The sequence below is a fragment of the Macrobrachium rosenbergii genome, chromosome 40, assembly GCF_040412425.1.
Source record: "Macrobrachium rosenbergii isolate ZJJX-2024 chromosome 40, ASM4041242v1, whole genome shotgun sequence".
Taxonomy (NCBI): domain Eukaryota; kingdom Metazoa; phylum Arthropoda; class Malacostraca; order Decapoda; family Palaemonidae; genus Macrobrachium; species Macrobrachium rosenbergii.
In genome coordinates this window covers 27,599,391-27,615,867 of record NC_089780.1, presented here as the reverse complement: position 1 = coordinate 27,615,867, position 16,477 = coordinate 27,599,391, and the positions used below count along the sequence as shown (strand labels likewise).

General features: G+C 40.4%; 1 protein-coding gene across 1 annotated transcript in view; it reads right to left on the bottom strand.

Moving 5' to 3' along the window:
• LOC136826378 (uncharacterized) overlaps positions 1 to 16,477 on the bottom strand; it is a 102,263-nt gene that overhangs the window by 13,309 nt on the left and 72,477 nt on the right. Inside the window, exons 11-12 of the mRNA XM_067083637.1 lie at positions 8,619 to 8,750; positions 7,111 to 7,228 (exon numbers count right to left, since the gene is read on the bottom strand). Of these exons, the coding sequence (XP_066939738.1) occupies positions 7,111 to 7,228; positions 8,619 to 8,750 (250 nt within the window). The remainder of the gene's footprint in view (positions 1 to 7,110; positions 7,229 to 8,618; positions 8,751 to 16,477) is intronic.

Here is a 16,477-nt window from a genome sequence, read left to right as displayed (position 1 = left end):
AGGAGGTCAATTGCGGGTTGCCAAAGCTAAAAAATCCAATGGGTCACATAATATGTGGATTGCCCTTGCCCTGGGCGCAGTACAATAGAATAACTAAGACCTGATAAAATTAACCTACACCGTACGACCTTTTATCCAAAACCATAAAAACCAACTGATGACACTGAAGATCAGTGTACATCAAACTTTCCAAGAAGTACGACTGCCCTTATTCAAGGAGAGTGGATAGAGGAAAAGGGAAGGCGTTCCTCCTATCCTTCGTCCCCCAATACCATGCCAGCTGCGAAAAACGGACCTAAAGTACTGCATTTTTCATACACTGTCTCAACGTCCCGTAAATAAAACATGGCAAACACTGACTTGCACCTCCAAAAAGTTGTTTGTAAAATCGAAGAGAGAGACAGGTTTCGTTTAAAAGCCAAAGACATTACCACAGCTCTTATTTCATGAGCCTTTACTTTGCACGAGGGAAGTAAATCGTCTTGAATTCCCGAATGTGCTTCCGAAATTATGATCTTAAAAAGAATGACAGTGCATTCTTGGACAAAGGACGGCTGGGATTTTTAACGGAACACCAAAGATTAGGGGCCGAACCTCTAAGGTTTTTGGTTCTCTCAAGGTATACTCTTAGAGCTCTTACTGGGCAGAGGACATTCTCTTGCTCGTCTGGGCCTAATACTTCTGAGAGGCTCTTGATAGAAAAGGAGCGAGGCCAAGGGTTAGCCGGATCCTCGTTTTTGGCCAAAAATTCTAAAGTTAATGAGTATACTGCATTGCCTTGTGAGAAGCCTATCCTTTTGTCAATGGCATGAAGTTTGCTGGCTCTTTTGGCTGTGGCAAGTGCCACCAAGAATAATGTCTTCTTCGTAAGATTGTGAAGAGACAACGACTCTATCGGTTCAAACAGTGGACCTGAAAGCCAGTTGAGGACCACGTCCAGATTCCAAGCGACTCCTGCGGGTTTAGCTTGCTTACTGGTGTTGAAATGTTTAATTAAATCAGTTATGTCTTGGTTGGAAGACAGGTCTAATCCTCTATGTTTAAATACTGAACTCAGCATCGCTCTGTAACCTTTGATGGTCGATGTTGAGAATCCTTTTGCTGTTCTGAGGTATAAAAGAAAATCAGCGATTTGAGTTACAGAAGTTTTAGAAGAGGAAATTCCTTGTTCTTGGCACCACTTCCTAAAAACTGTCCACTTGGATTGGTAGACTGCAGAGGAAGATTGTCATCTGCAGTTAGCAATAGCCTCTGCAGCCTTTCTTGAAAATCCTTTCGCTCTGATTTAGCTCCTGACAGTCTGAAGCCTGTCAGAGCAAGAGTGGATAATCCTTGATGGTATCGGAGGAAGTGTGGCTGTCTGAGAAGACTTTTCCTCTGAGGAAGTAGTCTTGGAAAGTCTGTCAGAAGGCTCAAAAGATCGGGAAACCACTCTTTGTGTGGCCAAAAGGGAGCGACTAGTGTCAATGACACGCTGACGTGAGAATTGAACTTCCTCAGCACTTCTCTCACCATGCTGAAGGGAGGGAAGGCATAAAGGTCGAGATTCAACCAGTCCTGCAACATGGCATCTGTTGCCCATGCTTGTGGGTCCGGGGCTGGGGAGCAATACAACGGAAGCCGATTGTTCCTCGACGTCACGAACAGGTCTATTAACGGTTTTCCCCACAGTTTCCACAGGTCGGTGCATACCTGTGGATTGAGTGACCATTCCGTCAGTAGGACCCGTTTTCCTCGACTCAATTCGTCCGCCAGGACGTTCAATTTGCCGTGAATGAACCGAGTCACTAAAAGAGTTTCGTTGCTCCTTGCCCAAAGAAGAAGTTCCTTCGTTGCTTTGTTGAGAGTGAAAGAATGAGTCCCTCCTTGGTTCTTGATGTACGCTAGTGCGGTCATGCTGTCCGAATGCACCGCTACAGTTTTGTGGTAGGTTATCGTTGCAAAATGTAGAAGTGCAAGATGAATTGCTTTTAGTTCCTTCACGTTGATGTGGAGGTTTCTCTCGGAAGGAGACCAAGTTCCTGATACTTCCATGTTGTTGAGGAGGGCTCCCCAACCCAGATCCGAAGCGTCGGAGAATAACGTTAGGTCGGGGTTCGTTGGAGTTAGAGACATTCCTGCCGAAAATCTGTCTTTTGCCAACCACCATCTGAGATCCTCTTTTATCTGGGGAGTGATGTTGAAAATGAACGAGTCCAGAAAAGACTTCCTGTTCCAACTGGCTTTGAGGTAGAACTGAAATGCTCTTGAATGCAGTCTGCCCAATGGAACGAACTTCTCGATGGATGAGAGAGTTCCAAGAAGACTCATCCATGCGTTGGCTGAGCAGGAGTTGCGAGTCACGAAGTCCTGGACTTTCCTTTGGCAAGCGAGTATTCTTTGATGGGATGAAAAAGCCCGAAAACTCCGAGAGTCTATCACTATCCCCAAATAGAGAATAGACTGAGTGGGGACTAATTGCGACTTCTTGAAATTTATCAAAAGTCCTAATTCTTGGGCAAGGCGAAGTGTTTTCCGTAAGTCCTCCGTGCATTGATAATTCGATGGGGAACGACGAAGCCAGTCGTCCAGGTACAGAGAGATGTTTATCCCTATTAGATGAAGCCACTTCGTAAGGAGAAAAAAGTACCCGGTGAAAACTTGAGGGGCCGTGGATAGTCCGAAGCAGAGTGCCCGAAACTGGAAGACTCTGTCCTGGAACACGAATCTTAGATACTTTCTGGAGTCCGGATGAATTGGAATATGGAAGTAGGCATCTTGCATGTCGATCGTGACCATCCAGTCTCCCTGATGGATGGCCGACAAAACTGACTGATTCGTCTCCATTCTGAATTTCGTTGTTTGAACGAAGCAGTTCAGGGCACTGACGTCCAGGACAGGTCTCCATCCTCCCGATGATTTGGGAACCACGAAGAGACGGTTGTAAAATCCCCTTGAGTTTACATTTCCTACTATTTCTATTGCTCTCTTTTCCAGAAGGGCTGAAACTTCTCGAGATAGGGCAGAAAACTTCTCTGAGTTTACTGAGTAGGCTGCTAAGTTGATTGGAGAGGTTACTAATGGAGGTTTTTCCTCGAAGGGGATTGTATAACCTTCTCTTAAAACTTTCAGTACCCATGGTTCCACATTTCTCTTCTCCCATGCTGGCCTGAAATGTGACAGTCTTGCTCTCACTGGGACACGGAGGACCGAAGTCTCACTTCCTGATGTTAGACTTGAATGGTTTCCTAGATGGTTTGGAGGTTCGAAGGTTGGTTCTCGGACAGGACTATAGATGGCCTCTACCTCCTCAAAAGGGATGTTGTTGCAGTGGTGACGACGTCCTAGTAGTTGCAGTAGAGGTTGTTCTCGTAGGAAAATACGATCTCTTGGTGGATTGTGTGATGAGATCTTGGGTAGACTTCTTCTGAAGATCGACTGAAATTCGATCTATTATATCTTGCGGGAAAAGGTTATCTTTGACTAAAGGCACAAAAAGAAGCGGGGAACGTTCTGACGGAGTGACACCTTTAGCTGCAAACGAGCACCACAAATCTCGCTTCTTGAGTACTCCCGTAGTATAGATGGTAGCTAGCTCTACTGCTCCATCTCTACCAGCTCTATCTGCGCACCCCAAAACACCCAGCCAGTCCGATGCGAAGTTTTCTTGAAGTGATGCACAGTCTTCTATCTTCTTAGTCAAGGCTCCTATAGTCCAGTCTAAGAAACTAAAAATCTCAAATACTTTAAAAATATCTTTGAGAAGGTGGTCCAATTCAGAGGATGAAAAAAGAATTCTTGCTGAAGCGAAGGCCGAAAGACGAGAAGCATCGATAATACTGGAGAAGTCTCCTTGAGAGGGGGCAGCGCCTCCCAAGGACAGAGCTTCTCCCGTTGCATAAGCCAGATACTTCTGTCTTACCAAGCGAGAAGGAGAACAGAAAACCACCTTCTTGGCTTTCCTTTTCTCTGCAAGCCAGGCATCCATACGGCCTAAAGCTTTCTTCGAAGACGAAGACAACACCAGGTGCAGAAGTCTGGTGGTACCTGGAGGTTGACGCATGCCAAGGTAAGCTGAACCCGGTGATAAAGGAATGACTGGGGAGAAGGACGACGGGTAGCAGACCAGGAAAAACCTGAGTAGAGCCGAGTAATGAGAGGTGGGTTGTTCCTCTTCTACAGGATCTTCGGCGGACAAAACAGGAGATCCTGGAGGTTCTACGGGGTCCTGTGCAGTGTCCTGTACCGCTGGAGTTGGTTTCTCAAGAAGGCTCAACACTTTGTCAAGCTGGAGTTGAAGCAGCGCCAAAGAAGGGTCTATAGGGACTGAAGGAAATTCTTGCTGAGAGGTCACGACCGCATGAGAAGAGGGGTTGATTGAAGATGTGCCACCCACGACTGGGCACATGGATGATATGCGTCCACCCACTGTAGAAGCAAAAGTCCTGTCCGTGGACGCTTGGTTCGCCAATAATGGGCACTCTGAAGACTGCCGTTCCCGCTCCGAGGGGGCCAACACGGGCTCTTCCGTCTTGGAAGCTGGGCGTTCCCGAACAGGTAAGGTTGGAGAAGTGCGCTCAGGTGATGGGCACTCCGACGATGGTGTGCACTCAAACGATGATGGGCGCTCAGATCTTGGACGCTCGGACATTGGCGCTCTGAAGGAGAAAGGTCAGATCCTGAACCGTCTGTGAACTGGCGTTTACGAACATTGTCTGGGCGTTTTCTTGCGCAAGAAAGAGAGCGAGAGTCTCTTGTCGGCGAAGCCCAGAAACTACAAGACGGGAGAGGGCTATGATCTCTCTCAGCTGCTCGCTTACAAGGTGGGGGAGAAGCGGAGTCCATAGAAGTACCTAGCCTTTTCAGTGGTCTAGATACATGAGAGAAACGGTCACTGCGTCTCTTAGATGTGGGCGAGTCTGATCCACTTGAAGAAAGAGTATGCGTATCCATCCTAATACCTTTCCAACGGTATTCATCCGCGGCCTGGGATCGGTGGACAACGGGTTCAGATGAGGCGACGACTGCTTGTGGGCAAACCCCACCGACCTCCCTTGGACTATCAGTTTGCTTCCTCCCATGTTTGCGAGGGGAGTTTAGCAGGGACCTTGGTCTAGGAGCATCGGTGGGACGAACAGCTGCCCCCTCCACTGACACATCACTTGACACAACACTATTAAATTTGTCCATTAGGACTTTCACAGAATTCCCAATTTGGGACACCGTATTAACAAGTAAATTAAATTTCTGGTCTACCCGTGCTTCTAAGCTGGCAATGGCATAGGGTTCAGCAGAATAAGAATTAAGTACAGGAGTGATGGGAAAAGCTGGAGGGCTGGAAATGGGAGAAAAAGCTGTCACAGGCATCGAAGGGATAGATAAAACATCAATATCTTCCCTTGAAGAATGGCCCATACTAGCAGAAGCCTTGGCTTCGGCCCTAGCTGTAGCTTTCCTAATTCTGTCACTTTTCAATTTGTCTAAATGAGACTGCAAAGTTTTCCATTTACCCTGATCCCAGTCTTTACATTCGTCACAAGTCAAATCAGGGGAACAAATTTGTTCCCTACAAGTACAACAAATTGTATGTTGGTCGTATTTTACCAACGTGAGTCTAGTTTTGCAGCCTTTGCAGTACCTAAAGCTGGATAAACTAGAGTCAGACATAATGGTCAAGAATTCCAAATGAATAAATACCACTCAAATTGTCCAAAAAACTAGCTAAGCTAATAGCTGCGCTACCAACAAAAGAGTACTTCACCAAAGACGATCTCCGACATTCAGTGAAAACGAAAACGAGAGCTGCTAATAACTGGTGTTCAGTCATTAACCGGCAGAAACGAATTGAGCTCCTTAGCTAAGTTGTACCTATTCTTCCCCGAAAGTGGGCGGGGCAACATACCTACACTCAAAACAAAAGAGCGCTACGGCAATTTCGAATTTTGAGCTGCCGCGTAAGTAGAAACTATAGCTATGTAATTATTTGATAAGTTACATATATAAAACTGCTTGATATCAAGGCAGAGTTCGAGTTTGGCACAAGGCAGTTAATTCATCATTCCCTAATTCATCTGTTGTGGCATGTCTGTTTCATTTGAGCAAATCAGTGTTTCGAAAAATTTCAATTTACAGGTCAAAGAAAAATACAATACAGACTGAATTCTTTCTTAAAATTCGAAGTTTTTCAGCATTAGCCTTCCTCCCTGTTGAAGATGTTGAAGAGGCTTATGAAGGTTTAATAGATGAAGAAATACCTGCTGAATTCATCGCTTACTTGTGAGAGGAAGTGGTGCTAGACAAAGGAGAGAACCTCCTACATTCCCGATAGATGTATGGAATGTTAATCAGGGTATTCTTCAAGATCTACCCAGAACAAATAATGCTACAGAGGTGTTCCATTCTACAATAAAACCGTTTTGGCGGGTGGAGCACATTTGAATATTTGGAAATTAATCAAAACTCTGAAGGAAGAGGAAAGGTTTGTTAAACGTAAAAAGACTCAAATTCTTAGGGGGTGATCTGTCCAATTCATGTACGCGACATAAAACAATAATTGAATGCCTCAAAAGATTGGTCACTGAATATAGTTCACCAAGAAAAATTTATTTTTTAAGGAATGTGGCATATAATTTGCATCAATTTTAAGTGACCATAATAAATCACTACTTATACCTTATTACTTTTCTTAAATGACTTTTTTTTTAAATACATTTTTCCATTGCATTATACTTGTATCCTCTCAATAAAATTCTCAAAGAATTTTTGCTCTTGATATTCACCATTTTTTTATTGAGTTTATTTACTAGTGATCATAATAAATTGGACAAAATGTCGCTGGACAAAAAAAACATCGGACAAAAAGATGTAGTACCAAAAGACGTGAACAAAGTGACGTTGGGCATAATGACATCGGACAAAAAGACATAGCACCCCCAGCTGACTACCATTTTCTTTCTGGAAGGTACTAGAGCATTTTGGGAAATTTTACAACCAAAAAAAAAAAAGGGTTGCTTATAAGTACTGTGTTTGTAAGAAACCAATATCATTTCATAACAGACCTTAGGATATATTTGCGCATCCTGAAAGTAGTACAATACAAAATAGCTTCAAGTAAGTAAAACCACAACTTACATATGATGTTTTTCTGTTGCACTTATGGGTATCTTTAAAGGCATTCTGAACAAAAAAGTCACTAGGGCACTGGCTGATGTCTAGCTTCAACAAGTCCATGGTAACTTGAATTGCACCCCTGGGAAATAAATGAAAATTATAAATTTACCAAATTCTTTATGATATAAAAAACAAGTCATCCAAAGAATATTAATTAACTACTTCACTACAAAAGTATTTTGTTTAACAAAATGTTTCTCACAAAAAATAAATTTTATACTAAAAGCTCCTCTTTAAAAATAACATTAATAAGACAGTATGATGCTTAATCTGATCACAGAGTTGAATGTATTTTTTTCTTATCAAAAACTGATATGACAATTTAAATGAAAATGTGCCACTAAAACTTTGAGGTCTTGAGTACCACACACTCCACTTTAATTGACAAATTGAGTCTGCAAGTTTTAGCAAGTTACATACTGTAAACATCAGTAGTTCATATATTGCTAATGAAATATGTATTTTTCTAATCTTAAATGTTCATCATTACTTTACTGATTTGCAAATGCATATCAGCATCTAACAAAAGAGGATTTTTTAATTTCCAGTCATCTGATTTCTTTCATCAGCCAAATTCACCCCCAAAAGCAACTCCTGAGATTATGCACAGCTACTTCTACAGAAATGTCTGAAAATGGTCTTGCAAATATATTAAGGTATTTAAAACATTAATAAAATGACAAAATCTTTATATATGTGTTAGAAACTTTCAATGTTCAATTGTTTAGTTGGTAGCTTCTAATCACAACTGTTTGTATGCACAACTTGTTTGTGTGTTGGTGTAAAAATGCATATTTCTTCAGTTCACTTTCATCTTTACTTTATTTTATTAAATTCCTCATTAATGTGTGATTCATAACTTCAGGTTAAGTAATATTAATCAATTCTTTTGCATTGTAGTTAGGATATGACACACATACAAATGAACTTTTTTATTCACTGGAGCTAATATATAAAGGTTTGCAAACAGTAGCCCTGAGAATCTAAAATGAAGGCACAGGATTACAAGTAGGTAAATTAGTGAATGTTTAGCTGTAAAATGATAACGCCTTTTAAACAGGCCCTAGGTGCATGGGATACAAAGCTGACCATAACCCAACACACTCCAAAATCATCCCACCACTACTGTATATCAAAATATTTGTGATTAATTTTTTTCACATGATTTAATCATCACACTTCAAAAGAATGAAATTTCTATTATGTCATTTGACGTCCCAGAAAATTAAGTTGTACAACAATCTAAGCCTTTTCTTCAATGAAGTTTCAGTCTGCATGACACTAATAATAACTGCTTTGCAATACAGTATACCTACTACTTTACCTACATACAGTAACTGGTATATGGATGTACTGACATTATCAAAACTTCTCATCACACAAAATATTATAAATTCATAATACATACCATACCACTGACTTCAATACAAGAATTTAACCTCATGTACAAACATGGTAAATAAACTTACTTGAATTCTAACTTTGCCCTCAGAGAATCCCAGCCGAAGAAGGGAGCAGTGTACTTCACAACCCACTTTTTGACAAATCCATCACAGTCAAATTCAGGAATGCTCCAATGACCATGTTTCAACTCAGCTGCCCTGTAAAGGTCAAGTAATGCTATAATATTTCACCCTCTACGAGCAAATACAGATCCAAAAGTTTTGTCTTCATTAATAATAAAGTTTAGATGTTTATTAAATTACGGTACAGCTTTCTAAAAGTTTTATAAAAGGGCTAATTGACAATGATGGTGATTCTGACATTTCTCCAGCTGATTTGTTTCCAAAACTTTATATTCACTGTCAATTACAATTTGGACAATCAAACAAAATATGGATAACTGTTGGTGTGTTACTCTACACTCTATATATACAGGGATTGGATTATGTGAGGTATTCAATAAATATCAATGGATCAAATGAAAGGAGACTCCCACTTCTGAGTCAAAATTACTTGTGTCATTTTTTTTATACAATGAATTCCATACTCCAACACTCTGTTTTCATTTGTTTCTAACAGGTTCATTTTTCCATATATTCTGCAATTATTGATTACGATGGGCTTCATGGACGTTATATGATCATTAATGGGGACAAGTACTTGTGATTTCATCATAGTAACTGCAGCTTTGGCTGCTTTATAGACTTCATTACCTTTAATTCCTATATGGGCAGAAATCCAAAATATTTCTACATTTGTGCCATCTTCACATAATTTGCAATGTGAAAATTTAATTTGCTGTGCAAGGGGATTTTTTTGGATTGATATTTTGAAATGTTTCTAGAGCATTTCTTTAGTCACTGGAAATTACTAATTAAATGGATGTATATCTTGATTAATTTGAATGACTGATCCTATTCCACATGCTCTTGCTGTGAAAACAGAAACATTGTTAGGTGAGAAAAGTTAAGTATATGCTCTTGCTGTGAAAACAGAAACATTGTTAGGTGAGAAAAGTTAAGTATAACTTAGTTTAACTAGACCACTGAGGTGATTAACAGCTCTTCTAGGTGAGGACACTAATTTTTTGTTGGGTGATATGGCTGCAAATCCCATGCCTGATGAAGATTTGGACCCATCTGTGTATACTGCATAGTGTGAACCTTTTTTCTACTGTGTTATTCATGATACTCAAAGTGTAACCAAAATGACATTAAGCACAGCAAAAATTTGGTTACCACCTCTTCCTATTGATATAACCATTAATACTGATATCATTCCAATTAAAAAAATGCAGTAATGCTTAGCAAGTTCATTAACTCCAGCTAAACTTCCATGGGACTTGCCAGAAAAATTAATATCAAGAAAGAAGAAACTGTGTAAAGAATATGCCAAGATGATACCTGCAGATGATCTAACATCACACTATCTTGTTAATCCTTGAAAGATATATCTAGCACTTAGTGCCTTAGCCAAACTGCTACAGTATAAATAATACATACACACAGAAACTATACAATTTAATGGCCAGCCCTTTGTGACTGCTGAAAAACTTGACTCTGCAGTCTGGTTAAACTATCTAATAGCATTATTTCATATAATAAATAAAAACTAAAATCTAGTCAACCAAACAATCAATTATTTTTCCTCATTTTTACATAGAGAATAATACACGGGTTGCCATATTTTTAGGTATAATAAGAATATTTTATAATTCTCATAAAAATAAAACTTGTAACTCTAAAATGGATTTCTGAAATGAAAACTCAATGTAGTTGTGAGCACACCACAAAGGAAACTTATTTGGCAGTAGAGGTTACTTCACACACATAACTAAATAAGGGGCCAGGCAATCTGTTGCCAGAAAATTAGTATGCTTGTATCAGAGGTCTGTTTCAGTGTTCCTTCAACCCCAGCTGTATTGCTTTCTGCATTTTACTTTTCATCAGTTCCCTGTGGTCTCTTCCCATTTAGCAGTCAAACCTTTTTAACTCTTTCTTGCTCCAACTATCACTTCTGTAAGAATGAATCTTAAAAAAAAAACCTACTCTAAAATGAAATTCAGTGGTACTGTAAAAACTAACAGGTAATAATAGTATGGTATTTTCATAATGAAATTAAGTTTCATATATACTTGCCAGGTAATTGCATAGCTATACTTTCTACTTGCGCGGCAGTTAAAAATTCGAAGTTCGCGGTAGTGATTCGTTTGTTTATAGTGTAGGTAACTAACTGCCCCACCCTCTATCAGGGAACAATAGGTACAACGTAACTGTGATAGTCACTTCTTTTGTGCTAAATATCCATCAGAGGGGAGGAGGGAGGGCTCTGATCTTGTAATTACTTGGTAAGTATATATGAAACAATTTTATTATGAAAATACCATTTTCATACAGTGGATGTAACTTCCCAAGTAATTACATAGCTGAACCCCACACTGATATATGGTGGGATAAATGGACATATTCTGTTCCAAAAACAATCAGATATGAGGATGAATTTGCAACATAAAAATCTGTTAGCACTGATAAAATGCTTGTTGTAACCTTACCTGGTAAGAGACACAGTAGATGATCACTGCCTTGGTCTGTCCTCATCTTGACCTGTAGCGACTTAGCGGAATAGCCAAATAGCCATGATAAGTCCCTACTTTTGAGACGGGGGCATATCCCTCTAACGCTGAGCCTCTATTTACAAAAACGTCTCCCGTATGCCGGCGGCATTCGGGAGTTAACGCCGAAGCGGAAAAAAAGTTTTTTAAAAAAATCACAGCACGCTTAGTTTTTAAGATTAAGAGTTCATTTTTGGCTCCTTTTTTTGTCATTGCCTGAAGTTTAGTATGCAACCATCAGAAATGAAAAAAAATATTATTATCATATATTAATATTGAAATATATATATATGACTGCAAAAAAAAATTTTCAATATAATTGTATACAAATCGCGCTGTGAGCAAAATGGTTAAAGGTAATGGGTTATTTTTTTTTTCTTTGTATTGTACACTAAATTGCGATGATTTTGGTATATAACAAATTGTAAAACGATCAAAGCAACACAGAGAAAATATTATCACAAAATGATGCATGAATTAAATAACGCGGACGTAAAAAAGTTTTTTTCAAAAATTCACCATAAATCGAAATATTGTGCTAGAGACTTCCCGTTTGTTGAAAAATGAAGCTGATGATTGAATATTACTAGACCGTAAGTGTTTTAGCTTACAATTGCAGTTTTCGACCATTTCGGTCGAGTTAAAGTTGACCGAAGGTGGAATTTTTTCTATTTATCGTGATTTATATGAAAATCCTGTATTTCAAAACTGATAAAAGCTACAACCATGAGTTATTTTCTGTTGTATTCTACATGAAATTGCACACATTTTCATATATTAAAGTTTATGTAACGACTAATATAAAACAGTGCAAACATTACGACAATGTGACGAAAGAATTTCCGAGATGTTCCGCCGAGTTACCGCGCGGACGTAAGGAAAAAGTTTTTATCAAAAATTCACCATAAATCGAAATATTGTGCTAGAGACTTCCAATTTATTGCAAAATGAAGGTAAATGATTGAATATTACTAGGATGTAAGAGTTTTAGCTTACAATTGCATTTTTCAACCATTTCGGTTGAGTTGAAGTTGACCAAAGGTTGAAATTTTGGCAGTTATCGTGATTTAAGTGAAAATTTCAAAACTGATAAAAGCTACAACCATGAGTTATTTTCTGTTGTATTCTACATGAAATTGCGCACATTTTCATATGTAAAAGTTTATGTAATGACTAATGTAAAACAATGCAAACATTACGACAACGTGATGAAAGAATTTCTGAGATGTTCGGCTGAGTTACCGCGCGCAGACGTAAGGAAAGTTTTTTTTTTCAGAAATTCACCATAAATCGAAATATTGTGCTAGACTTCCAGTTTGTTGCAAAATGAAGGTACATGATTGAGTATTACTAGAATGTAAGAGTTTTAGCTTATAATTGCGTTTTTCGACCATTTCGGTCGAGTTAAAGTTGACCGAAAGTTTGAAATTTTGGCAGTTATCGTGATTTATATGAAAATATTTCCAAACTGATAAAAGCTACAACCATGAGTTATTTTCTGTTGTATTCTACATGAAATTGCGCACATTTCCATATATAAAACTTTATGTAACAACTAATATAAAACGGTGCAAACATTACGACAACGTGATGAAAGAATTTCTGGCGCAGACGTAAGGAAAAAGTTTTTTTTTCAAAAATTCACCATAAATCAAAATATTGTGCTAGAGACTTCAAATTTGTTGCAAAATGAAGGTAAATGATTGAATATTACTTGAATGTAAGAGTTTTAGCTTACAATTGCATTTTTTACCATTTCGGTCGAGTCAAAGTTGACCGAAGGTTGAAATTTTGGCAGTTATCGTGATTTATATGAAAATATTTCCAAACTGATAAAAGCTACAACCATGGGTTGTTTTTTGTTGTATTTTACATGAAATTGTGCACATTTTCATATACAAAACTTTATGTAACGGCTAATATAAAACGGTGGAAAAATTACGACAAAATGACGAAAGAATTTCTGAAATTTTCGGCCGAGTTACCGTGTGGACGTAAGGAAAAAGTTTTTTTCAAAAATTCACCATAAATTGAAATATTGTGCTACAGACTTCCAATTTGTGGCAAAATGAAGGTAAATGATTGAATATTACTAGAATGTAAGAGTTTTAGCTTACAATTGCGTTTTTCGACCATTTCGGTCAAGTCAGAGTTGACCGAAGGTTGAAATTTTTTGTAGTCGACGTACGGTGCATCCACTCGGCACCCAACAGACAATTTTAGTCGACGTATGATACGTCCAGTCGGCGTTTAAGGGTTAAGAGTGAAGGAGCCTTCCAAACACCCATAAAGCAACAGAAAAAACTGCCCTTGCCCAGGGCACAGTGCCAAAATGCGATAGACCAAATTAAATAATTACCCACACCAACAAAAATAAAAATTAAAAAACCATCATGCCACTACCACAGACTGGTGGGCACTCTGGGTTCGAGTAATTCCAGGCTCCCCAAAAAGAACTCGACAAACCCCCCCAAAAAAAATTCAAGGTGAAGTAGTTACGGATAGGAAGGGTTGCTTCCAATGCTTCCTCACCCAACACTGAGCCAGCCACTGACAACGGACCTAAGGTATTGCAATTTTCGTATGTCGTTTCAATTTCTTTAAGATAGTGAGAGGCAACATTGGAACTGCATTTCCGGTAAGTTGACTGGAGGATTGCCAAGAGCAACATACTATGCCTGAAGGCATATGAAGTAGCGACAGCCCTAATATCATGCGATCTCACCTTAAAGGAAGGAAGGATATCATCTACTTGAGAGAGTGCCTCAATGATAAGACTTCTACGAAAAAATGACAGTGCATTCTTAGACATGGGTTTCGATGGGTTCTTGACAGAATACCAGAGGTTACTGGCTGGGCCTCTGATTCTCCTTGTCCTGTCCAAGCAATACCTCAGTGCCCTCACTGGGCAAAAGACCCTTTCCTCCTCTTCTGATCCTAGAATGTCCATGAGGTTTTTAGGAGAATAAGCATGACCAGGGATCAGACAGACTCGTTCTTAGCTAGGAAGCCAAGCACGAAAGTGAAGAAAGCATCTCCCTTAGAGAAACTGATGTACTTGTCTAGCCTGCAACTCGCCTACTCTCTTGATGGTGGCCAAGGCTACTAGAAAAAGAGTCTTCTTTGTCACATTCTTGAGTGAAATGGAACAGAGAGGCTCAAAGGTAGGACCCGATAACCATTGAAGCACTACATCCAGGTTCCATGACACAGAGTCGTCCTTCACCTGTTTAGTAGTCTCGCAAGACTTAATCATATCCGTCAGGTCTTTATTAGAGGCCAAGCCCACTCCTCTATGCTTGGAAACTAATCCCAGGATAGACCTGTAACCCCTAATAGTCGATGGAGAGAGTCCCTTGGAGGTCCTGAGAAAGAGAAGAAAAGTCCACTATTTGGGTTACAGTGGTTTTAGCAGACAAGATGTTATTGCTGCTGCACCTCCTGTGGAAGACAGACCACTTGGCCAGTAGACTTGGCTGGTAGACTTATGTCTACATCTAGAAATAGCTTCCACAGCTTGCTTTGAAAAACCCTTTGCTCTGACATGTCTCCGGATACTCTGAAGCCTGTCAGAGCTAGAGCGGATGGTCCTTGATGGAATTTCCAAAGATGAGGCTGTTTGAGATGTGGACTTTGAGGCAGTAACCTTGTAAAGTCCACAAGAAGCTTTAGAAGGTCCAGGAACCATTCTTTGAGGCCAAAAGGGCGCTATCAGGGTCATCGATACGTTGCTGTGATTCTTGAACTTGTTGAGAACCCCGCTCACCATGTTGAATGGGGGGAAAGGCGTTGAGGTCCAAGTTTGACCAGTCTATCAGCATGGCATCCGTCGCCCATGCCTGAGGGTCCGGGACTGGTGAACAAAATAGAGGAAGATGGTAATTCTTTAATGTGGCGAACAAGTCCACTATTGGCCTGCCCCACAACTTCCAGAGGCTGCTGCAGACACTCAAGTTCAGGGTCCACTCTGTCAGGAGGACTTGACCTCGTCGACTTAACACGTCTGCCAAGACGTTCATCTTTCAGTGGATGAATCTGGTGGTAAGTCTGACCTGATCCTCGTCTGCCCAAATGAGCAGCTCCTTCGCTGCCTGACAAAGGGAGAATGAGTAGGTTCCGCCCTGATTCCTGATATAAGACAGAGCTGTGGTGTTGTCGGAATGTACAAAACAGTTCTGTTCGCTAATGCTGTTGCAAAATGCTTCAGGCCAAGATGAATGGCAGACTACTTGGTGTTTATATGTAGCTTCCTCTGCTCCAGAGACCAAGTGCTGGAGGCTTCCAAAGTATCCCGTAGAGCTCCCCAACCCTGGTCTGAGGCGTCTGCATAAAAAGAGAGGTCGGGGCTCAGCAGTTGCAAAGACTTTCCTTCTAAAAGACTTTCCCTGGACATCCACCACCAGGGATCCTCCTTTATCTTGTTCGTAATTGGGAACGTCACTGTGTCCGGTTGCTTTCTTCTGTTCCAGATTGCTTGTAGAAAGAGCTGAAGAGGCCTTATGTGAGGTCTTCCTAGCTTCACAAACTGTTCTATGGATGAGAGGGCTACCAGCAGACTCATCCATTGAGTCACTGAGCAAACTGGAAGCAAAAGAAGGCAGGAACCTATCCTCTTTGGGAAGGGAAAAGCCCAAAAACTCAGAGTTGATCCTCATCCCCAAATAGAGAATCTCCTGAGTTGGGGCTCGCTGAAACTTCTCTTGATTTGTTAAAAGTCCGAGTACCTTGGCAAGAAGAAGGGTAGTCTGCAGATCCTTCGTGCATTGCTCCTGTGACTAGGAGCAGAGGAGCATGTTGTCTAGGTATATGCTTATGTTGATATCTAGGAGATTAAGCCATCTCACGAGGGGAAATAAGACTCGTGTGAATACCTGTGGGGCAGTGGAGAGACCTAAACATAGAGCCCCAAACTGGAAGACTGCCCCCGACGACAAATCTCAGGTATTTCCTGGACTCCGGATGTATTGGAATGTGGAAATACACGTCCTGCATGTCGAGTACAATCATCCAGTCGCCCTGCTGGATGGAGGATAACCCTGACTGATTTGTCTCCATTTTAAACTTCTGATTTGTCTTCTGTATGTAGCAGTTCAAAGCACTTGCATCGAAGACAGGTCTCCATCCCCCCAATGACTTGGGGACCACGAACAAGCAGTTGTAGAATCCTCTTGAAGCCCGGTCTTCCACTACCTCTATGGCCCTTTTGCTTAGGAGGGATGACACTTCCTCCATGAGATGTACGAACTTCTCAGAGCCCTCCGAGTATGCCGTCAA